The sequence below is a fragment of the Filicampus tigris genome, chromosome 15 (genome assembly GCF_054856515.1).
Source record: "Filicampus tigris isolate MCC_2025a chromosome 15, RoL_Ftig_1.0, whole genome shotgun sequence".
NCBI classification, from domain to species: Eukaryota; Metazoa; Chordata; class Actinopteri; order Syngnathiformes; family Syngnathidae; genus Filicampus; species Filicampus tigris.
In genome coordinates, this window is record NC_141231.1 from 15,529,691 (window position 1) to 15,551,900 (window position 22,210).

At 42.0% G+C, this 22,210-nt stretch overlaps 1 protein-coding gene across 1 annotated transcript in view; it reads left to right on the forward strand.

Moving 5' to 3' along the window:
• The window catches only part of trabd2a (TraB domain containing 2A), a 65,721-nt gene that overhangs the window by 33,241 nt on the left and 10,270 nt on the right, over positions 1-22,210 (forward strand). Inside the window, exons 5-6 of the mRNA XM_086054341.1 lie at positions 7,346-7,492; positions 7,969-8,143. Coding sequence (XP_085910467.1) covers positions 7,346-7,492; positions 7,969-8,143 — 322 coding nt within the window. The remainder of the gene's footprint in view (positions 1-7,345; positions 7,493-7,968; positions 8,144-22,210) is intronic.

The window sequence follows — 22,210 nt, forward strand, 5'->3', positions numbered from 1 at the left end:
CTCCAAGTTTTTGCCAGAGCGACCGCCAAAGCTCCACATGGACTGTCAGTACCGATGCAGCTGCAACTCTCGCACGTTTGACAAAAGAGTTTTGGAGGTTACTTCCACGACAGGCAACAAATCTGTGCCGCTCTTTTCGGGGTATATTCTCCTGTTAGCGCTTAAGTCAATTCCTTACTTTGGTCTGCACTTTCAAGGTGCCACGATTTCTCACGTCCAGACTTCTGAGACACCTAGCATGCGCAAACCTGGAAATTGTGTCACAGCCACCAAAGAGGCATGATTTGGTGAAGTCTGGGGTGGCCCTAATTTCTGGATGGTGGAGTTTTCATGAGACGGGAATTTCATAGCGATTAATTTTGAAATTAACTTCGTGAGGTGCGCAGCAAAAATGTGTTTTTGCATTGACTTTTTTTTTTTTTCATATTTTTTTCCAACGTTAGAGTAAAAGAGGGTCTGAAAATGTCTGGCAGTGAATAAGTTAGGTGAAATAAAAATAGCGTTATTGTGAATTATTGTGAGTCACACAAAAAAATCCATAGTGAGGTGACCTTGTGCCACATTGAAGACACGTGCACACCGTTTATGCTTTGGCTAACGCGAAGTCTACTGACAGTCAATGGACACAAGCGCACTTGTGTGTTGGTGCTCTGATGTGGACGAGTGTGAGAATCATACACTTAAAGAAGTAAATCAGCGTGTGCGGTTTATCAACTCTCTATAGTGATGACAGGTGCCACCGCTATGCGTGTGTTGAACCGTTATTTTCGTACTGAATCTTCACACCACGGTTAAACTATAATACGAATATGAATGGAGACCACAGTGCTATATCAGGAGACCACAGTATGAGCCGAGCCATAACTATTAGTATCCCTGTCATTAACTTGTCCGTCCTCAGTTGTTTAGTCTAAGACGTCAGAAGAGTGTCCTCTCTAGCCAAAAAGTGGCTGATCCAACATTTTTGGTGTGTGTGACTAACAATCAAAGTCATTAAAAAACAAACAAAAATAAGGCACAAACCATCACATCAGAAATGAACTATATATGAAACACTCTGCAACCTTTAGAATTGCGCTTAAACAGCTCGTTGGGGGGGGGGGGGGGATTGACATTTCAATCAACACAAACCCCAACACACACACGCAGACACACGTGCACGCACACACGCGCAGACCTCCAAGCCATTTGCGTTGAGGCTGATTCCCTGTGACAGCCTAAATATTTTGGCTGCGTCAGGGCACCAAGGTAAATGCACCCTGCAAGAATGTTTTTACAGGGTGAGAGACTTAGACAGAGATGGAGCAAGAGAGAGAGAGAGAGAGAGAGAGAGAGAGAGAGAGAGAGAGAGAGAGAATGAGGTTTTGGATGAAGAAAAAGAGATGGTAACAGGGAGAAGGCAAGAAGGATGACTGGGCTCTTAGCCCCTTATGAAATGTGGTTTGTATATTTGACTGTGGGCCCAGGGGTCACTTTTCATCAGTGGCTAAAATGTTCACGTTCATTGAAGACAAAGCAGACTGGTGAAGGAGCGTATGCTGACATTCAGGTTTAATGACGCGCGAGGTTACATTCTCCGGGCGACAGACCCGTTAATGGTGTGAATGTATTGTTATTGTGTCATTATTTGTTGTGCAGTATAGTACTTTTAGTACTAATAGTACTGATAATCAAGTTGATATACTTTACAAAAGATATTATTTATTTATTTATTTGATTTCATTAAGTCTATTTTCTCAAGGAAGAATCTTTTTTTTTTTTTCTTTCTTTTTTTAAACCCAGCCTACAATAGCAATAGTGTGAACACTTGTCTCAGCATTCACACAATTACTGTATGTGTTCCTGGTACCTTCACACTATCTCTTTGTGAGCTCAGAATGAAAGAAAGTACACACAGTGGCCGTAGATTGACAACGGTTACGCAAAGTAAACAAAGATTAGCTGATGCATTAGGAGCATTAAGTAGTTTAAAAAAAAAACTACACCCAAAAATCCAGGACAAGGATTATTGACATTTGAACCGAAAACACACAACACCCCATTTTTGATGCTGCTAATGCCGGCCTTATAGACTAAAAATACTGTAGTTGAAAGGCTGATTCCATGAATAATATCATTCATACTGGGGATAAGCAAAGTGCGGGCAGCTACGTTCTTTAATCTGGCCAAGTAAGTTTAACCATTTTTTAAATAGAAAAATGAGCGTGCATTATTTAATTATTAAAATATAACAATTTTAAGTTCCTTGCGTATACATTTAACTCATTCACTGCCAGATATTTTCACACTCTTTTACCCTAAAAATGTGAAAAAATGTGAAAAAATATATAAATAAATTCCTGGGATTGAATGGCTGGACTGTGAAAAGACAAGTAAATATATCGATGGCAGTGAATGAGCCCTTCCCTTCCCCAAAATTAAAATGTGCCCCTTGAACACAACAGTTTGCCCATCCCTCATCTACATCACGAGTAGAGTACATGTCATAGTAGAACTCAACTCAGTTTAGTGTGTGTAACCCGTACATTCTCCCTTGAATCATTTGCCAGCTGTTTCCTTGGTGAAAAGTTAATAAAGCAAAAAAAAAAAAAAAAGGTCCACCTTTGGCTCCGCGGGGGGGCAGCAATAATCCACAATATTGAAGCATTTAAAAAGACACGCATACCCACGCTGCAACATATATGCAGCCGTACTACATGTACACTTGGAGCGTGGAGCTAATCTCGCGCAGGTGTACACACACTTGCGCACGCAAACACACACGCGAGCACGGCGAGGAGGTCATTAGTGACCCGAGGAATGCAGGGGTCACGTCTTTAAGAGAGCCGGCTGATAGAGGGGATGTTTAGGATCAAAGCGTCGAGGAGGGGAGGGAGAGATGGATGGAAAGAGGCATATGAGGAGCAGGAGGAGAGGGGACGTGCTCAATCAAAGGGGGGGGGGGGGGCTTAGGAGGGGAGGAATGAAATCACTGCGTGAACGTGTTAGCGAGAGTCGAGGGGGAGGCCGGGCAGCAAGATTAGAAAGGATGTAGGATAAAGTGTGGAAACAGTATAGCTAAGTTAAACAGACAAGTGTGTGTGTTTATATGCGGGTGAGTGTTTAAAAGCTGAGGTTTCAGCGTAAAAGCGAAAGCTTGCTTACGCTGCGGTGATAGATGTATGTGTGTGAGTGCACGGTGTCGGTTAAAAAGCCGCTGAATGAAACTTGGACCGTGATAGCCATTAGCTTCTCTTTGACACAGTCATCCGTCTACTAACCGTAATAAATGAGGAGCGAAAGCTCACGGCAAACCACATATTGACCCACGATATCATCACTGCGGAAATTGCAGCCATGAGGATGATTGATGAACTTTTTTCGGAACTAAAAATAACGCCGGCGCTCGTTGGGATACGTTTACGCGACAGCGAGCTAGTAAATACGAGAACATTCTTTTGCATTCGTCACCGACCGACCGACCAACGGACTTCTGACGGCCGACCTGACAGACTTAACAGACGGACTTAACTGACGGACTGACGATTACAATTCAGTTCGTCACGAAAAGTGACAGACTGACGAATGATAGACGGGAACCCTGGCTGACAAATGACGGACCGGCAGTGGTGTGTCGCAAGATTTGTGGTGTATATGAATGTAACAACTACAGTGTTTTGCTTTTCGAGATCTCTTAAGAGTTTTGATGGGTTTACGAAGTGCAGATGTAGAATTACCAAATAACACGACTCTCAAAGCCACTGCTTTGCAAACCTCTGGCCCGATGATTAGTTTCTGATACCATTCAGTGCTTCCCGTTTTAGGGCTGAGTGATTACTTACTGATAATATCACTTAAGTATGTCTGGATCCAAAATGCTGTATTTGACTGCCAATCTTTATCAGATGTTCTCCTTATCTTATATTTCTGAGATCTTTTTGTAACCTAATTGAAGTAATTTCTTGCTCTTGTGATTTCTCATCGAAAATGACGGACATACATACTTTCCTTGCCCTTCTGTGATAGGGTTACGTTTATCTGACAAGATCAGAATCAGAAAGAAATCAAGAGGTTTCAAACGGCCATCGTTTGTCGTTGGGAAACGGCCAAAGCTCGTTGTGGTTTTGAGTGTATGAACAGCAGTTTGTCTTTTCCAGGTCACACATTTTCCTTTTCCTCTTAGTGTATTGGAATGTATGTTGATAAAGTTTTCATAAAGATAAACATAACGAAACCAACCGTGATGCTTGATCGACAGTAGCTGAGGTCACATTGATGAGTGAAAACTTTCAACTGGATTTCTCGGCCGTTAATCAAGGCGGACAGTAGGGATCCTTCTTCTTTGAAGAAAGAGTGATTATTGCGTTCTTGTTGAGCATATTAATGTTCATCTCTTAATTTTCAACCTGATGTTTCGGACCTCTGGACTGATGCCCATGGTGTGCAACAACCGTTTTGTGTAATGGTGTAAAGAAAGAAAAGAGTGTATATCCTTATAATAGACAATTCTTGGTGGAGCACAAAGGAATCTACAGTATTTCCTTCCCTGATCTCGGTCAGCCCCATGGATGTCCTCAAATTGGCATATAAAGTAACCTTGGCTATAACAGTCCAAAACCAGCTATCTCAGACACACGGACACAGGTTTGCTGTTCAGTATCGGCGAACCCTTTTCTCAGTCATGGCTCGGTACGTCTGACCAGTGCATTCCTTTGGGAAAACAGTTGTCATCAATGGTTATTTGCTTAACACTGCGTCTGACCTTTCAGTGTGGAGTTTGCATTGTTGTCTAACTTGTCTATTTGTGTGGTCTGTTGACTGATGACCAGTCCAGGATGTATCTTGTCTCTCACAAGAGACCATTGGGATGGATTTCTAGCTCACTCAGGACATTGAAAAGAATGACCAGTAGAAAATGGTGTGAAATGAAAAGGCTTCTCCCAGGCCGTATTTCACTTCATCTTCAGGTAACCTTTGCAAAGGCCCGGTCAAAGTTTGAGAAAGGCTGTGGGTCTTGATACAAAGATAAAATTAAGTATCCGTTGCTATGAATGAATACTAGAATGAAGACTTAAGCTAACCTCTCTGCAAGGAAAAGTAAATCATAACACTCCAGTGATAGAGTGGCAAGAGTCCTTTTTTGTTTTTCTTACCCGCCGAACACTCCAAATCTCCACATGTGGGAATCCGAGTGTGATAATGTTTGCGGTGCTTGCACACTCCCACCGCACTCAATCTCAACAAGAGGGACCATTTCCATGACAATGGACAATTATTGACTTTCATTGGCTCCGTTTGCTTTGATATCAGCAAGGGGTGTGTCTGTGTGTGGATGCTGGAGGGGCGCAGGCCGGGGGCAGCCGCGGATGAGAAGAAGGAACGGGGGGACCTGATGAAAGGAGCGGGAGTGGGAAAGTGCACCCACTGACCCAGAGTGCACCAAAACAAGAAGAAGAATCACTGGCAGAAACAAAGACATCATTCGTTCGGCTTTTCTTTCTGATTCTGTATCCGTCTTCACTTTCATGTTTGTTTGCTTCCTCTCCATCTCAGCCCTTCTCTAAACGTCCCCCTGTTTTTAGCTGCCATCCTTTTTATCTGGCCAAGACTGAGCCCCCCATTTACCCCCTCTCGCCGCCCTCCTTCTCCCTTCACAGCCATAATTTAAGGGGCTGAAAAGGCACGGCGAGTGGAGAAAGAGGAGAGAGCTGAGAAAAAGAGAGTGGAGACGCTGCAGATGAGGGCCTTCCTTCACGGACGGGGCACAGATGTGAGGGTGTTATTGTGAAATGAAGTCGGGGAGGGGCGGCGATAGGCTAATTTGCGTGGCATAAAGACGGGAGCCCTTTTCATATGCAGAGCGCCACTTTGATGCGCGGCTGATGAAAGCTGGAGGGAGCGCAAAGGAGAGGAGAGGACAGGGTGACGGAGGGGTTCTTTGTCCCCTGACAAGAAGGCATCTGCTCCATGCTACCCTCCTCTACGCCGCTATACCGAGGCTCCCACAATGGGGCGGCCGAGAGGGAAAAGTGTCATCGGAGGACCTTAGAGGCCACAACGTGAACAAAACAAGACGCTTGGGTCGGCCTGCTCGGAGTAAGGGTATGCGCAGTGAATTGCATAAGCATTCATTCATATTGTGGACACATCGACTTAATTCCACAGCTGTCAACACACATCTTCACTTTGAAGAGCCGTTCCCACCAACTTCACTTTCCTGTCCTTTGTGAGAGTGCGTGGCGGTGATGAGATCAGAGAGCACGCGCGGAGGTGAGTGTTGATTTCGGTCGGTTCGATCTAAGACGGGGGGGAGGCCAAACACCCGCGGACCTTCAGTGTGTGCCTGCCTGGTTTCGTGTGCGCGTCTTCCTGCAGCGCTCATCATTGGCGGCAGGCTCACCGGGGTCCTCTCACCAAACACTGGCCGATTTCACGCTCACACAAAAGCAAAATCCCAGCAGCAATCGAGCGTAAAGGCGCTCGCGGGACAAACTGCCTCTGTCGTCTTAAGAAGTTGTTAAGTAAATCTTCAGGGTTTACCAGAATCACCTTTTTTTAACTGTCACTTTAAACTCTGAGGATATTATCAAGGGTATAAAGTATCATTCTCTTGACATGGCTGCCCATCCACCTCATCAACATGGGTTTTCATTCCTGGCTCATGGGGCATGATTCTCCAGATTTGGAAATAACTTTTAACGGAGTGTGAGCGCATTTCTCCTAAAATCTATATTCTTCTCTTTTGTGGCTCTTCTCTTCACACCCCATGCTGTGGCTAGACCTTTTACTGGATTAAGCGTCATAAAAATGCCACAAAAAGTTAATTTAAAGGGAAAACAAAGCACGCACAGACTTAATCATCTGCCGCTCGCTGATGTGAGGTGACGTCATATGTGCTACGCATCCGGCATGAGGTCATTTTGAATTACAAAGCTTTGTGTGACTTCCAAGGGATGTTTTTCTGAAACTTTTGGTCAAATATCAAATGACACAACCTCGCTGGTTTAAATTGCGCTGTAGTGAAGTTGAGACTTTGCTGTTGTTGTTTTTCCAGATTAGGTCATCGTTTACTAGCATACCTAATACTAACTGTTAGCATAGCAAAAAGTATGCCGCTGTAGCCCGCTCTACAATGGCTCCGCAAAAATTGAGAGTTTTGAAGTCACACAATTAGCAATGGCAAAGTTAAGTGCTCTCATTCGTTTGTGTTACAGTGCTGTGTTGGTTTAAGAACATTAAGATGACACTTGCTGATTTTCATCCTTGTCATACAATATGTGGAATCTCTCATACCCTACAAATCTGTATGCGTGTAAACTAACCAACTAAAAATCCTTAAATATCATTATTTTTCCTCTCATTTTAGGTGATCTTTGCCCTCAACCAGACTTTACTACAGCAGGAGTCTTTAAGGGCTGGTAGCCTGCAGGTCCCGTACACAACCGAAGACCTCATCAGGCACTACAATTGTGGAGACCTCAACTCCATCATCTTCAACCACGACACCTCACAGGTGACTCCTATTGCCTTGACCAAGAAAGTTGCTTATATGTTAGTGATGATGTAATCCATTTTTTTGTGAAGTGGAGGAGCGTCAGCCAAGAAAGAAGTTTGGTGCGGATGAAGGTTTGATCAGATATTACCATCAGTGGCTTTCCCTCTCGTTAATAGGCTAAGAGTCGTTTTGACCCTTTCACCCCACGGAGTGTTGCAATGACACGGCCCTTGACCTTTTGTAGTAACCCTTAACCCCTTTGCCCAACCTTTCCATCCCACCAAACCTCCTCCTTGACCACCCCCCCCCCCCCGCCCCCATCTCATCTGAAGTGGCAATTCATCCAGGTTTTTGGAGTTCAATATTTTGGAAACTCTTTAATGATAACACTGTTCATTTCAAAAGTGAGCGCAATGCGATGCATTCTGTTACATTTGCGTCTTTAAAAAGAAAAAAAAAAAATGTCCTCAACCAACCAACCTTGTCAATGACAGGTCCCAAACTTCAATAATGTAACACTGCCGCCCAGCGAGCAGGTGACCGCCCAGGAAATAGACAGCTACTTCAGGCAGGAACTCATCTACAAGAGGAATGAGCGGATGGGCAAAAGGGTGAAAGCCCTGCTGGAAGAGCACACGGACAAGAGCTTCTTCTTTGCCTTCGGAGCAGGTTGGTGTCAATTGGATGTTCTAACCCATGCTAGTGTTCCAGATCTAAGATCAGATCACTAAAAACGCCAGAGGTTTGACTATTTTCAATATACTGTAGGCATTACGTCATTCTTGTGTCAGTCACAGGCTAATTGTGGCTTAAATGGGTGCCAATTCTTTGCCAGCTTCATTAGACTAAAACTACGATAGGGAGCTGTCATATTTTTGCCAAATTCTCATATTTATTCTTTAGTTATTTACTGAAAGGCCACCAACCGCCCTTAGACTCACAAATGATGCGCCATGGATGTTTAGGGCCCAAATAAATTGAAACTGTATTTGATCTTTCAAGAAAGGAGAAGCACCAATAAACCAGCTTGCGGCAGACCAGAACTGCGCTCGTTGACTGTTTGAAGTCTTTTTGCAAGGTTTCAGAAATGTCACTTTAATACTCTGAATTCCTGGGTAACTACGTAACGAGCTGTTAAGTCTGATAAGAGACAAGATGTGAGACAGGGGAGATAAAGACGGAAGATAACAGGCCAAGTTAGTGTTTGCGTCCATGTTTCTTGATTGGCTGATGTGTATCTAAAGTAGACAGCCTTTGTCCTGTCAGGAGTCATGTTGCTCTGGTTGCAAAATCATCGATCCTGCCTAGTAAAGTGGACAAGGCAGGGTTGTAATCATTTACCGAGGCTGGTTTTCAGTCTGCCCGCACCAGGGACTGGTTTCATGTAAATAAATACTTTGATGGCATTGAAACAAGCGCAATCAAATGATTAAAATGATATTTCGCCATTACTCTGAAGGTAGTTTCCCTGAACGTTTTTCCACATCAGCAGGACGGACAGTTTCATTTGACCGTGTTATAAGACCGGACAGAGTATCCAGGCTAAAAGTAAAATTCAACAGATCTCTATTTCATTGTTTGTATTTCACTAGTACTTTTATTGAATATGAGGATAGACTGTGATCGTGCTGTCATTTTGGTCCAATCTTTCCGCACGCTTGAAGCACACGGCCGTATTCCACACTGAGATCACATGAGAAAAGCGACGAGTTGCATGATGTTGCATCGTACAAATTCATGAATACAAATTTGTTCAGGGTATGAATAATTTGGGCCTCACTATATTGTCTTAAAAAGGACATCAACTGCAGAAAGTACCGTATGATGCGTTTTTTTTGAAGGAGGACATACTGTAACTCATACTCATAAATCATTGTGGCCTCACACAGGAAATAAGCATTGAAAAAGGCAGCATTCATAGAGTCAAAAGACACACGGAAAAAAAAACATCACGTGTAAAAGTCATGTTTATTCAACATTAAATGAAATTGTGCTCGAACATATTACACTTAAAAGCCAATTAGAAAGTAGCCAAACACTGGAGGGCAATGGAAAGAACGTTTCAACATGTTGTTTTGTTCTAACGATGGCGTACGTTTGCTGGGGAGAGGATCAGATTTTAGTGCCATCCATTTTGCTGTCACTTTTTCCCTCCTCATGACATCGTCCGCAGCCAGAGTTTCTCGCTGGGTCATTTCGTAGTCGAGAAAGCAGCTTTAAACAGAGTCGGAGAGTAAGAGAGAGGCCTTCACAGGCTCCTGGCAGGAAACAGCTGAGCAAAAGCAGACACGCACACACACACGCGCGCACGCACACACGCACACAAACGAGAGTACATTTCACGCCGAGTCCCCAAGGATGCACCTTTACAAGGGTTTGGCCTCAACATGTGAGTGTGTGTGTGCGTGTGTGTGTGTACATATATATGCATGCATGCGTGTGTGTATGTGTCCGTGAGCTGGTGAGTGAAAGTGATACGACCAATCAGCCCAGAAGCACTAGTTTTAGACAAATGGAGGGCAGCTTGGGTCAGCATGGACAAGGAACTGGATGGGGGACATTAGGGTGCATTCACTCTCTCACTCACTCACTCACTCACTCGCTCACTCGTACATGCACATATGCGCGCAAGCACATTCATGCACCCCGGCCCCCCAAACCACACTGAAGACAAACTAGGGTAAAATGTGTCCTTAATTATACCTGGAGGGGTCAAAGGACTCACACACACACGCGCACACACATCACAATGGAGCTCATTATGGTGGCTTACTCAACTTCCCAGTTACAATCAGTTGAGAGACAGGTCTTATCAGTTACCAATGACTATGTCTCTGGCTGAGGATTATTCAGTGCATTTGAGTGCAAAAATTGCTTATATTTATTATTCAGGCCATATTAATAGTCAGCAGCTTTTTTTGTATTGTCTTTCTTTCTGTTGTGTCAGGTGCTAGAAACTGTATTGCCCAATATTAGAATGAAGTGTGATGACTGGAAAGTGAGCCTTGCTACATATAACGTACATGCTGCAATAGTTGACTCCATTCTGAAACTGTGGTTCTCAACTGTGGTCAACCTGAGAACCCCATTTTTCTATTGCTGCAAATTCACGACCCACTTTTGTAGTAGTTAATAACAAAGAAAAAGATATTGTTAAAAAAAAATAGCCTTTGCGAACATGTACAATATAGCATATTCTTTAAATAAGCACATACGTATATGACATATATGCGGTTTATGGTTAAAGCGCATTTCACAGCACCTTATTAGGGAGCTGAGGATGAACGTGCCACGAAAATGTAGAGTAAAAGTGAATATAGCAAGTGCACAAAATACGGTCACAGAATGTCCCATTTCTTGGCATTGATATCTTAATTTCGGAAAGTCCCTTGCTTCATTTTGCTAAAAAATTGCGGTCCGTTTATCACCTCCAGCCGGGGTCCCCTTATAAATAGTAATCTTGCGATAAATAGAAATTGCCTGGGCTTCCGTTAGCATTTCTGACTACCAAATTTGACAAACTAGCACTCGCACCCTCACCCACCAAATATATATATTTTTAAGTGTCCCGCGTCTCATTTATTGCCTACAAAATGGGCGTCCGTCATAGGCGGATAGACGGACCGGTACGTCACAAAGGCGGAATGTGCAGCTCGGTTACTTAGTGTTGTCCGTGTGGTACAGAACTTTACCGAATACAAATGAATGAATCGTCACGCCCCAAGTAATAACGTTTCTGACGTATGCCTGTCTAAAAAATATTTTTATTTTAGAGATATCGAAGAATATCAAGTCATAAGGTTTGTATTGTTCTCTACCCATATAATCATCACGTTAACTTGCAAGACGGAAAAAGCAGTGTATTAAAACTCAAAATCAGATTGCGCGATTAAATGTTGATTGTGCTTGAGCTTAAGGAAGCATATCACAAAATTCCAGAGTGAAGAAGACGTGTTTGGTTTGTGTCAGCTTGTATTTGTGTTTGTCGGGAGTGATAGAATATGGCGGAAAAAAATGCCCTACAACAACAGCTCAAGCGACAAATGAAATGTATTTGGCAACAAAATGCTCCTTGGAGAACCACAATCTAAAACTTCATCTTCGCGCTTGAGTTGCGGCAAAATCACAACGCTGCGTGATGAGTGATGCAGCAGCGGAGGGAAGTGGACCGATGTTGCTGCCTGGATGCTATCTGAGCCGACTGGAAATAAATATTCAATTGCTGGGATTGCTTAAGGAGAGGGGATTAATGGTCCACTGGCGCATCTTGCCAAACTGGAGCCAATGTGTCTTATTCTTCACACATCATCATTCTACTCTCTTATCATTTTGGGGGTTTTATTTCTACCCTCCAGTTGTGTTTTTATTGTAAGAACATTTCACGTCACGATTGTTGGAGACTTTCATCACCAAAATGTGATTGATACCCCACGTGACTATAGTTTGTAACAATAGGCACACTAGAACAGAAAATGATATTTATTGTATTCATTATAAGCAAGGAAGAATAGGAATGAAATAACTACAACTAAAATTGAAGAATTTTATGAACACAATAAAGTAACAATAAAATGCTTTAAAAAACAACTAACTATATCTCAGATATATAAAACTGACTAGAACTAACCATAATTATGTCAAAAATACAATTTATTTTCATCTGTGTCAATTAACTTCATACTTCATTTTAACTGTATTTATTTTGCTATTGCTGTACATGCCTACAGAAGAACAAAGGTCAAACAGTTTAGTAGCTTTTTCTCTCTTTTATTTTCTTTTTTTATCTTGCACTTGACTAATATGCCATATATTATAAAACTAATACTAAAACTAATAAAAAACAAATCAAAATGAAGCATTTTTGAAAGCTTTATTTAATCGAATCACTGCGTTGGTCCCCCAATGAAAGGGTAACAAAAGGTCAGATACCGTATATTGGGACCCTTTACAATGAAAACGAAACAAAATGTGACCTGAACTGAAACCCTTCAACGTGGGGATGTGTGTACATCATACTACGATCAAAGCAGTATCGCAACCCCGAGCTATTTTGACATCCGTGTTTCAAGGTCTCCGGAGCATTTTGGAAATATGGCAGTGGTCTCAGTGATCCATTTTTTTTTTTTTTAAGCTACGCAGCTCCAACTTTTGCATGCTCGCAGAAGTATTTACAATAGCCAAAATGTGCCTGTAAGACATTTGTCAGGTCACATTACAACACTTTACTTTGAAGGTAGAAAAGGTTTTCATTACTTCCTAGTCTAAAACTATACCGACCAATGTCCTGTATTGAGGTTTTGTAAGGATTGACGATCCTTCACTGCGCTGTAAGTAAATACCTCCTAGAAGCTGTCTTTTCTCCACGTTTGTATGAACCGCCGCAGTCATCACTTACGATAAAGGACGATGTTGAAAAGGTGCCACATGCTGCGACCAGCATATGGAAGCGGTTATTGCTCTCACTCTATAGGTACAGTAACCCAATCCTTGTATACAACCTGAACCCGTGCTCCCGTCATAATGTCTGCCGTGTTCCCGACTTTAATAAAGTGATATGTTGACGTATCACTGGATGCTGATGGCTGCATTTTCTTTTTCTTAACATCCATGTTTTGTTTCTCTGTCACAAGCAGTTTAGCACATCGCGATTCTCCCCAAAAACTGTTTGAAAACCAAAAATGCCCTGACTATTACAACAATGGTCAGCTCTGTCTTCTCATTTATAATTAGGGTTTATCCCCGGAGCAAGGCCCGCAAGATGCTTCTTGCGTATAGCGTATACAGTTAGAAGGCCATTAAAAAAAAAGATGTAAAAAAATATAAATGGTTGAACCCACTCACATCTTTCCTGACTGCGTGTAGCCCTCTGTCTGGCAGTGAGGTAATAATCAGTTAAACAAATATGCTCCGAGTGTTATATAGAAACCAAAATGTCTTCCTTGGCTTGCATTTATTTTCTTAAAGATGCAGATATGAATACAGCTGTGATTACAAGGCCCGAAATAATCAGTTTCTCATTGCAGTTTGCGAGGCAAAAAATGAGCATTTTGCGCATCATTAAAACACATTGCATTGCAAAACTGAGAATCTACTGCCTAGACGGTCCCAAAAAGCTTCGCAGTGCTGGATGCTAAGATGTCAAAGTGGAGCAATGCACCAGTAGTCAGAGGTCAAAGCTCGAGTAACTCAATGCTACTCACGCCGCACCAACGAGTTAGCTGTGGCTAAACACGTTGCGGAGTCGCTCCAAAATCAGTAACCGTCACCTCCGTGGTGGCAAATAATCTACACTTCTGTTTCTGACAAGTGCCATTCTCACGAAGGGATGACGAGTGTAAGACGGACGTGCTAATTGCTAAGCTAACCTAAGACTGTATCATCGCTAGCGCGTTTAACACCGGAATTAAGCACTTGGCGTGACCGAATCCACTTTACAAAGACGTCTGGTTGGAACCATGTTAATGCGGAGAAGATCCAACTCTGAAAAACAAAATAGCAGGCAAATTATTACATGTCTGTACTTCGGGGAGAAAATCTACTCGCGAGACAGAACCGAAACCGGGAATGAATTATGCTGTGCTACGCCGTACGTTAGCTAGGAGAAGTGGCCTATAAGGTCAAAATCATATGAATATAGTATTAAATATATATATCAGTGATATTATTTGTTGGTTTTCACAAATAAATAATGCAAAATTGCTGTTATACATTATATGAGTTTAAGAAATAAAAAACCTTGATTATATAAAAAAGAAAACCAATTGTTTATTAGTTATATTGTCATATTCTTATTGTTTAATGATAACCTTGCTTTGGTACCCTACAATTAACCTGAAAAAAAACCCTCCACATAAGCTTCTTGTAATCATTAATCCAAAAAGTTTTTCTACTCTGGAAAAATCCTCTGATGGTTGGAATCAAGCAGAAAAGACAAAAGGGAACTAATCTGACATATCCAAACCAGAACCAGGCTCCGAAGTAGACTTCAAATAAATCATGAAAACAGACACTGGCGGAAAAGAAACATGGGCAGGGGAGCATTTGATTGGCTGGATAATAAGGAAGCAGGGCGGGGCTTAAGAATCAAAATTGTCAGGTGAAACGTAGGGGGTTGTACTGATCAAAATACGCACACTCTATCAACATGCAAATCCAAGAAATGAACGCTTCAATTAAAATATTGTTCACTTATTGAGATGAGCATTGCTTTACAACCTTTCCCAAATACTCAGGCCTATCCTTACAAATACCTGAGCCAAAAATCCCTCCAGTGTGATTTCACACAGAGCACCACAACACTATGGGGGCTGCCCTCGTCCCCCGCATTTTTCTCATTCGCCAGATGGTGTGAAAGTCAAAAAACGCAGAGTTTTTTTTTTTTTTTTTTTTCTCGCAGCAACTCCCCCTCATAAACAGCTAGTTTACAACTGTTTGGGGCAGACGCTGACATGAGTACACACATGTCATGGAGTACCATTAAAATCCAGAGTCGACCTACCACACACTTGGCTGGGATGCCGGCCGGCCGGCTGGCCGGCTGGGGCCCAAACGCCGCCAAACATGGTTCAAGTCCCAGAATCAGATTTGAACCACATTTATACGTCACTTGTTTTTATTCTCAACTTTGATTTTTTTTTTTTACTTTAATCACTTGGGTTTAATTTCCTGTGGAAAATAATGCCGGCCTGTTCTGTTTGGTATTGATAATATGCAGCTTTAAATTTCAATTCAGATCATCAACAATCAAAGCTGAATTGTCCTTCAAATGCTGTGAACCCATTCAGTGAATCATAGTCGCAGTAACAGAATTTTAAAATATATTCCACAGCTTACTGAGAGCCAGTGTAAAGCCTTTAGGACTGGAGTAATGTGTTCTGTTTTTTTACAAAGGGATATGTCATAGTTTGTCTTTTGAGTTTCGCGTTTGACCTTTAGTTTTGTGTTTTTCCTTGTGGTCTCTCATTAGGTTATTGAGTCCACCTGTGCTTGTCATCCCGGTCCCTGGTGTTAGCCAATCAGCTCCCTCCTACCCTCTGTGCCTTGTCCAGGTGTTCCTCGTTGTATCGTCGACTTGTCCGTATTTAGCTCCCTGCTTTCATCATTTGTCTGTTGTCAAAGTCAACTCCAGTTCCGTCCTAGTGTTTGTTTAGTTTTTCTTTTGATCCTTGTTGTGCATTGTTGGCCTTTTTGTTTTCTTTTGATTCATTACTTTGGACTGCACTTCATTTTTGCCTCCCGTCTCCCTGCGTTTGGGTCCTTTACGCAAATCATGACAGGATGCAGGCGATCTTTGGCATATGATAACATTTTGGGTCCTTTTTCGGGTCCTTGGGAATTGGGATTGTCTAGGAAAGATCATCTGTACACAAAACCTTTGAAAAATCCATAAAGGGAAAAACAAATTCTTACATGACTTCAAAAACAGGCTCTTTTGATGTTCCCTCTCCCTGTCTCCAGTCATGGTAGCGATGCTAAAAGAAAAAAAACAAAAAAAACATGTTATGATGAAAACCATGAATGTCAGGAGCATCTGTGACATCTCCTGTGGAGCGTCGCTCACTCTCGTTAAACGGAAGGATAAACCTGCCAGCCTCTCTGAAGAATGAATGCGCCATTAAGCTCGGGAGTGAACAGCACCTGAAACGTGTACATTTTCTTACACTCATGGGGTCAAAGGTCCATGGACTTAAAAGACATATTTTATATAGCACACACTTCTTTCTTGGTCATACAAACTTGTCACAGCGTCTTGGGATGATTTATTGAAAGAGTTGAACTCCTCACCCTTGACCCCAGTCAAACCCAAGCAGTACTTCCTTTTGCACCTGGAATGGGCTCTTTACGAACTTGCCCAGTGGCGACACTCACTTATTACTCTTATTTGGAGAAGAGACACCACGCAGGAAAATTATATATTCAGTTGGCAAGCAGACGTGCATTTATTGATGATTGCAGGTGGGACTGACTTTGAAGCAACAGTTCCCTTTCACTGCATCACATGTGTGATTTGTGGCTTTCACTCTTGTCTGCTTTCTCTTTTCTTTCCTTATTGAAGGAGTGATGTATGAGAAACTCTAAGCCAGACCGGTTTATAGAAATTATTTAAAGGGTGTTTGTATGACTATCCATCCGTCCGTCCATCCAAACCGCTTATCCTCAACTGTATCCAGCAAATACAAATTTGGAACAATATTAATGTATACTGTAAAATCCTGTGAGTAGCACTCCTTTCCCTTGTTTGCCAATATCTGAGCATACAATTCGCTAACAGAATCATTTAAAAGAAGGAATTGGACAGATCCCCACACAAAACAAATGCGAACAACGACGATTTCTTTAGTGGCTAAAAAAAAATCAATATTTTGCTCGACGGTTAAGTTTATCACCTCTTATCACCTCAAACCGATACCATTTAGTGTTGAAGACTGTGATGCAACCAACAGCTGTGGCTGATGATGGCTTGTTTCGGGTGCTAATGCTAGCTTAATATTGCTGTATTTTAGCTTAGAATTGCTGTATTTTTAATTGACTGTACATTACAAAAATAAAATAAAAAATGTCAAACCGATACCATTTAGTGTTGAAGGCTGAGATGCGACCAACAGCTGTGACTGATGATGGCTTGTTTATTGTGCTAATGCTAGCTTAGTACTGCTAGTACTGCTTTGTTGTTGAAGCTTCAAATCAATTTTCGAGTAGTAGTCAATGCTTAAAATTGAACTATGGAGCATTTATTATGAGTGCCAAAGTTATACCTTACGTGCTTATAAAATCTATTTTAGCTGTTGCCGAAAATTCCCTCGAGAGCAATTACAAGTAAAATGAGACTTCCAGCGGCATATAGTGCTGGCAGCACGTTGGTTGATTTAGTCAAAACTGCTCACTTGTACAGAAATGTCCACCTTTGATCAGTTTTTGATGCGGCTGCATTGAATGACTCGGTGTGTTGGAGCGCCTTAAGTTGTTGGCAAAGAGAGCAGAAGTGAGGCTTGTCCTGGGAGAGAGAGAGCGACTGGACTATAGCCGACCTGACAGATGTAATTCCTTACACAGCTCCCAAATGCCGTGCGCTGCCACACATACAGAACGAGAGTTTACTCAGAAAACACCCTTGCACCACAGACCTCTTGTGTGCTCGCCGCCTCGTTTATTCTCATCATAAATTCGAAGCTAGTCGTTCGGACCGATCCCGAGAAAGCGCTCGCAGACATTGCGGCCTTTTTCTCGCTGTGTGGCCGTTAAAGATAATTCACGTAAACTACTAAATATGTTGACGTGGTTAATGATCAGTCTATTTTATCCTTCACAAGGGAACATTTGCACGTTGTAGTATTTACGTGTCAATATACTACTGAAAAGTAAAGTCAACCCAAGCATATTTTTTTCAAGAATATGTTCTATGCAGGCCCATTAGTTGAAACAAGGCATTCTGATTAGTATGAAATAGGAGTTAAGCGGCAAAATCCGCTCGTTTTAGCCGTCTCAGGGGGCGGCCATTTTGTCACTTCTGTCGCCTGAAAATGACATTCCAGACCCTCGGGGCTCAGATAACGACCAATCACGGCTCACCTGTTTTCTGAAGCTGAGCTATGATTGGTTACCTGAGCCCTGAGGGTGCGTGATGTCATTTTCAATCGACAGAAGTGACAAAATGGCCGCCCCCAGAGATGGCTAAAAAGGGGAGGATTAACTCATATTCCACAAACACAATATTAATCAGAATGCTGTGTTTCAACTAGTGGGCTTGCATAGAACATATTCTTGAAAAAATATGTTTGGGTTGACTTCCGCTTTAAGCTTTTTGAAGCCAAACAACCTTCCTTTTCCGTCACACACATACTGCGCTATGTTTTGAGAGAACGCCGATCTACAAAGAGGGACTAAATATCCTGCGGTGTGCAAATTGTTCCTGTGCTGGAAACCATTTCTTGAACTACTTTAAATTATATTGCTCGTAACAACGCCTTTCTCTAACTCTCTAAGCCGTGCAACACGTTAAGGCGTGAGCAAGCATTTGTGTAAGAGGTGCAATTTAGCATAAAACAATTAGTCATGCTTGGTGCCTTTTATTATCATGTTTAATACGATGAGAAAATATTGTATGAATGTGCTGAACTCCAGTTTCCATGCCAGTGTTAAACTGAGCAGTATGATGCTTCTGAGATTTTGTGACATTGTAGAAGTATGCGTGGATGCAGCACATCAATCATCATGTTTGTTTTCCCGTGCTTAATTTCAACTTAATTGCATCGAGACATAATCAAAACTCAATTACACACGGAGTTCTCAATTATCAATGGAGCAATTAAGAGATGCCGCATCTCATCAGGAAGACATCGATTCATTTGTGCGGCTGCGAGCACATTTTGGGATGTTATGTGCTGACCAATTGATTGCTATAGGGATACTTTTTCTTACGCTAATTGGAATTTTGGTGACTGTGTTGGCCAAAGAACTGAGGAGACCAACTCCATCAGGTGTACTCTACATTTATAATCTATCCAAATCAACTTTTGAATGAGGAGAACATGGTCCTGCATTGATTAAAAAGAAGCAAATCCAACGATACATTTTCATTGAGTTAGCCTTAAACAACTGCGGTAGTTTTTAGATAATATTGTAGACATGGTGAGAAATGAATGGATCACACTTTTTCGTAAAAGCATTTCACATCTGATTTGCAGTCACAGAACGAAGATCTGAAAATCCCCCCAGTTTTCCCTCAAATTCGTGAGGAAATTATGACATCACGTTTGTGAAACACGGATCATGCAGTCGACCATTAACCACTGAGCAGCAGTTTGCGCTAAAACAACACAAGTACATTTAGTTTGGCTCCATCTGCGGCTTCACCCTTGCACTGGACTTCACTATGGCTTTACGTCAACCTGCAGTCTGTTCTGATGTTCTTCCACTGTACTCGTAAGTGGATGACTAAGTCATATGTAGTTTTAAGAGGGTACAATTTCCTTTTATTAGTTTAACATGAAAGACATTGGATTTGAATTTGTATTCCTTATGACAGACTTAAACAAAACATTTGTCCTGCAAGGGTGGGATTGAAATGACACATTATTATTACTATGAAAAGTTGCAAGATCTTTCATACATATATTTTTTTAAGAATATGTTCTAAGCAAGCCCACTAGTTGAAACAAGGCATTCTGCTAAATATTGAGTTAATCCACCCGCTTTTAGCCATCTTTGAGGGCGGCCATTTTGTCACTTCCGTCGACTGAAAATGACATCACAACTACTCAGGGCTCAAGTAACGACCAATCACGACTAACTTGTTTTCTGAAGCTGAGCCGTGATTGGTCGTTACCTGAGCCCCGAGGGTGTGTGATGTCATTTTCAGTCGACAGAAATGAAAAAATGGCCGCCCCCTAAGATGGCTGAAAACGGGTGGATTTCGCTGCTTAACTCATATTCCACAAACGCAATATTAATCAGAATGCCGTGTTTCAACTAGTGGGCCTGCTGGGAACATATTCTTGAAAAAGAAAAAAGTGTTTGGGTTGATTTCCCTTTTAAAGTCGTTATTTGATAATATCTCCACAATTTATCCAGATGTATATAGTATTAAAAGATGATTTCTTCGAGACTGTTTTGTCTACTGGGATTACCCCGAAGAGCAGTTAAGTGAGCATTTTCATTGGTACTGACAGGTCAGTGCTGCACTACGAATCACTGCTGTTGTATGACACGTTATCTGAGTAAATCTGTAGCATCAAAAATCTTGGGCCAAATGACTCACATTCTGCAGTCCAACATACACGTACTGTAGTACATGTTACATTGCCACGTAAGAGTTACGGTAAATGGCTGGCAGTGTGTCTGAGCGCATATCACATATCCATGACTGAAAAAACTCGGATTCATGAACCTACACTAAACTAAATCCAATATTCATTTTAGACCAGGCCCTCCCGCCCCCATTTAGCGGTGAAGAATATTTTCTGCGAGGACGATTATTAGATTAACATTGAGAGACTCTTAAGGATCGGCACCACAAGTTATGAAAGTCTTACAGTACTTGAAATAATATTTTACCGCCACTCACAGTAATTCAATTGTGGCGAAGACCACTTAACATGAGCCACTCAGTTCATCTGCGCAGCCTCTCCCACATGCCATCTAATATATTCCATCATACCCGTGGTAGGGGCTGCACCACCGTTGGTAAATTTGGATGAAAGTACCTGAACAACTGGTGAAATTATCAATGGGACCAAGAGCTGTTAACGTGGGTGGTTGTCTTTACACAGAGTGTAAAATCATTCAAATCAATGTGAAAGTGAGCATTTCTTAATTGCAATCAGTGCGCAAGATTGATTTGCAATCTTCATACCACGCCTGTTCGCTCTTGAAATAATTGTCAAGCCTACAAAGGTCAACTCTTGATTGACAGCATTTGTGTGACTAAACTAATTGACTTGTGAGCGGTTCCACGATCTTAGTCTCATTTTATAAACGCTCGAGTCAAAATCAATCTATAAAGCACCGGCTTAATCCGTCGCGGGCTACTTTTTAATACACATGTTTGTACTTTTACGTCTCTGGCCACATGCCCGCGGGACATCCATCACAGAGTCCACGAAAGGCTCAAGAAAGCACCAGACACCTCATTCTCATCTACTAGCATAGAGGGCTTCATTCAGTGCCTCGTGATGGTGATAATGGGTTGCTGGAAGCAGCTGACTGTGGCAACATGTGTATTTAACACAGCTTGAAAAAGCTAAACGGTGTCGAATGGCTTGAGCGCGTTTGTTTATCTAACATGTCGTCATGTTATGAGAAGTGCCGTCCGAGTCCTGGTTACAAGTTGTAATGTAAATATAGATGTGTGTGGAAAGTGAATACTATTTAAGACTTACCATATGTTCTAATAATTTCAGCCTGCCATTGTATTGAAACGTTGCTTTCTGTGAGAGCATAAACGCTACTGTGAAAAGTCGTCCTGTTACTGGGTGAGGATTCGGATGCGTGTGCAATAAACGTGACATCAGCTAATGGCCGACTTTGTAAATGGCCGCGTGTACTGTGTGGCCGACAGCATGAGCATGTCTGCGAATACGAGCTTCCAGGCCTGCTGCTGGTCTTTATCTCGGCCATCTTGCCTTTCAAAATGTTGGCGCAATGTACAGTGAACTTATTGTACATTGTAAGCGTTCTTGGCTCATTTCAGCAATGTGAAATGTATGAAATTGGCCTATATAAATAAAGCCCTGGAAATAAACGCCAGACTTCAGCCGCTGCAGAACGCAAGTGGGTAGTAGAGTACAACATTTTTATTTTTAGATTCGACCTCATAAGTAGCAGAAAGGAACAAATGAGGATGTGGATGCAACCGGGTTCCGACTTTCGGTGCAATTTAGTTTAAAGACAAAACAAAGATGGATCTATGAAATAGTCTAGTACACTTGTCACTTCTTCTTCACGACCAATCACGGCTCACCTGTTGTGATTGGTCGTTGTCTGAGCCCTGAGGCTCTGTGATGTCATTTTCAGTCGGCAGAAGTGACAAAATGGCCGCCCGCTGACATGGCTGAAAACGGGAGGATTTTACTGTCATCATATTCCACAAACACAATATTAATCAGAATGCTGAACGTTTCAACTATTGGGCCTACATAGAACATATTCTTAAAAAAATATATGTTTGGGTTGACTTCCGCTTGGACTATTATGTCAAATAGAAACAGCTCAGAAGGCAAAAACCGAAATTTGCAGTTA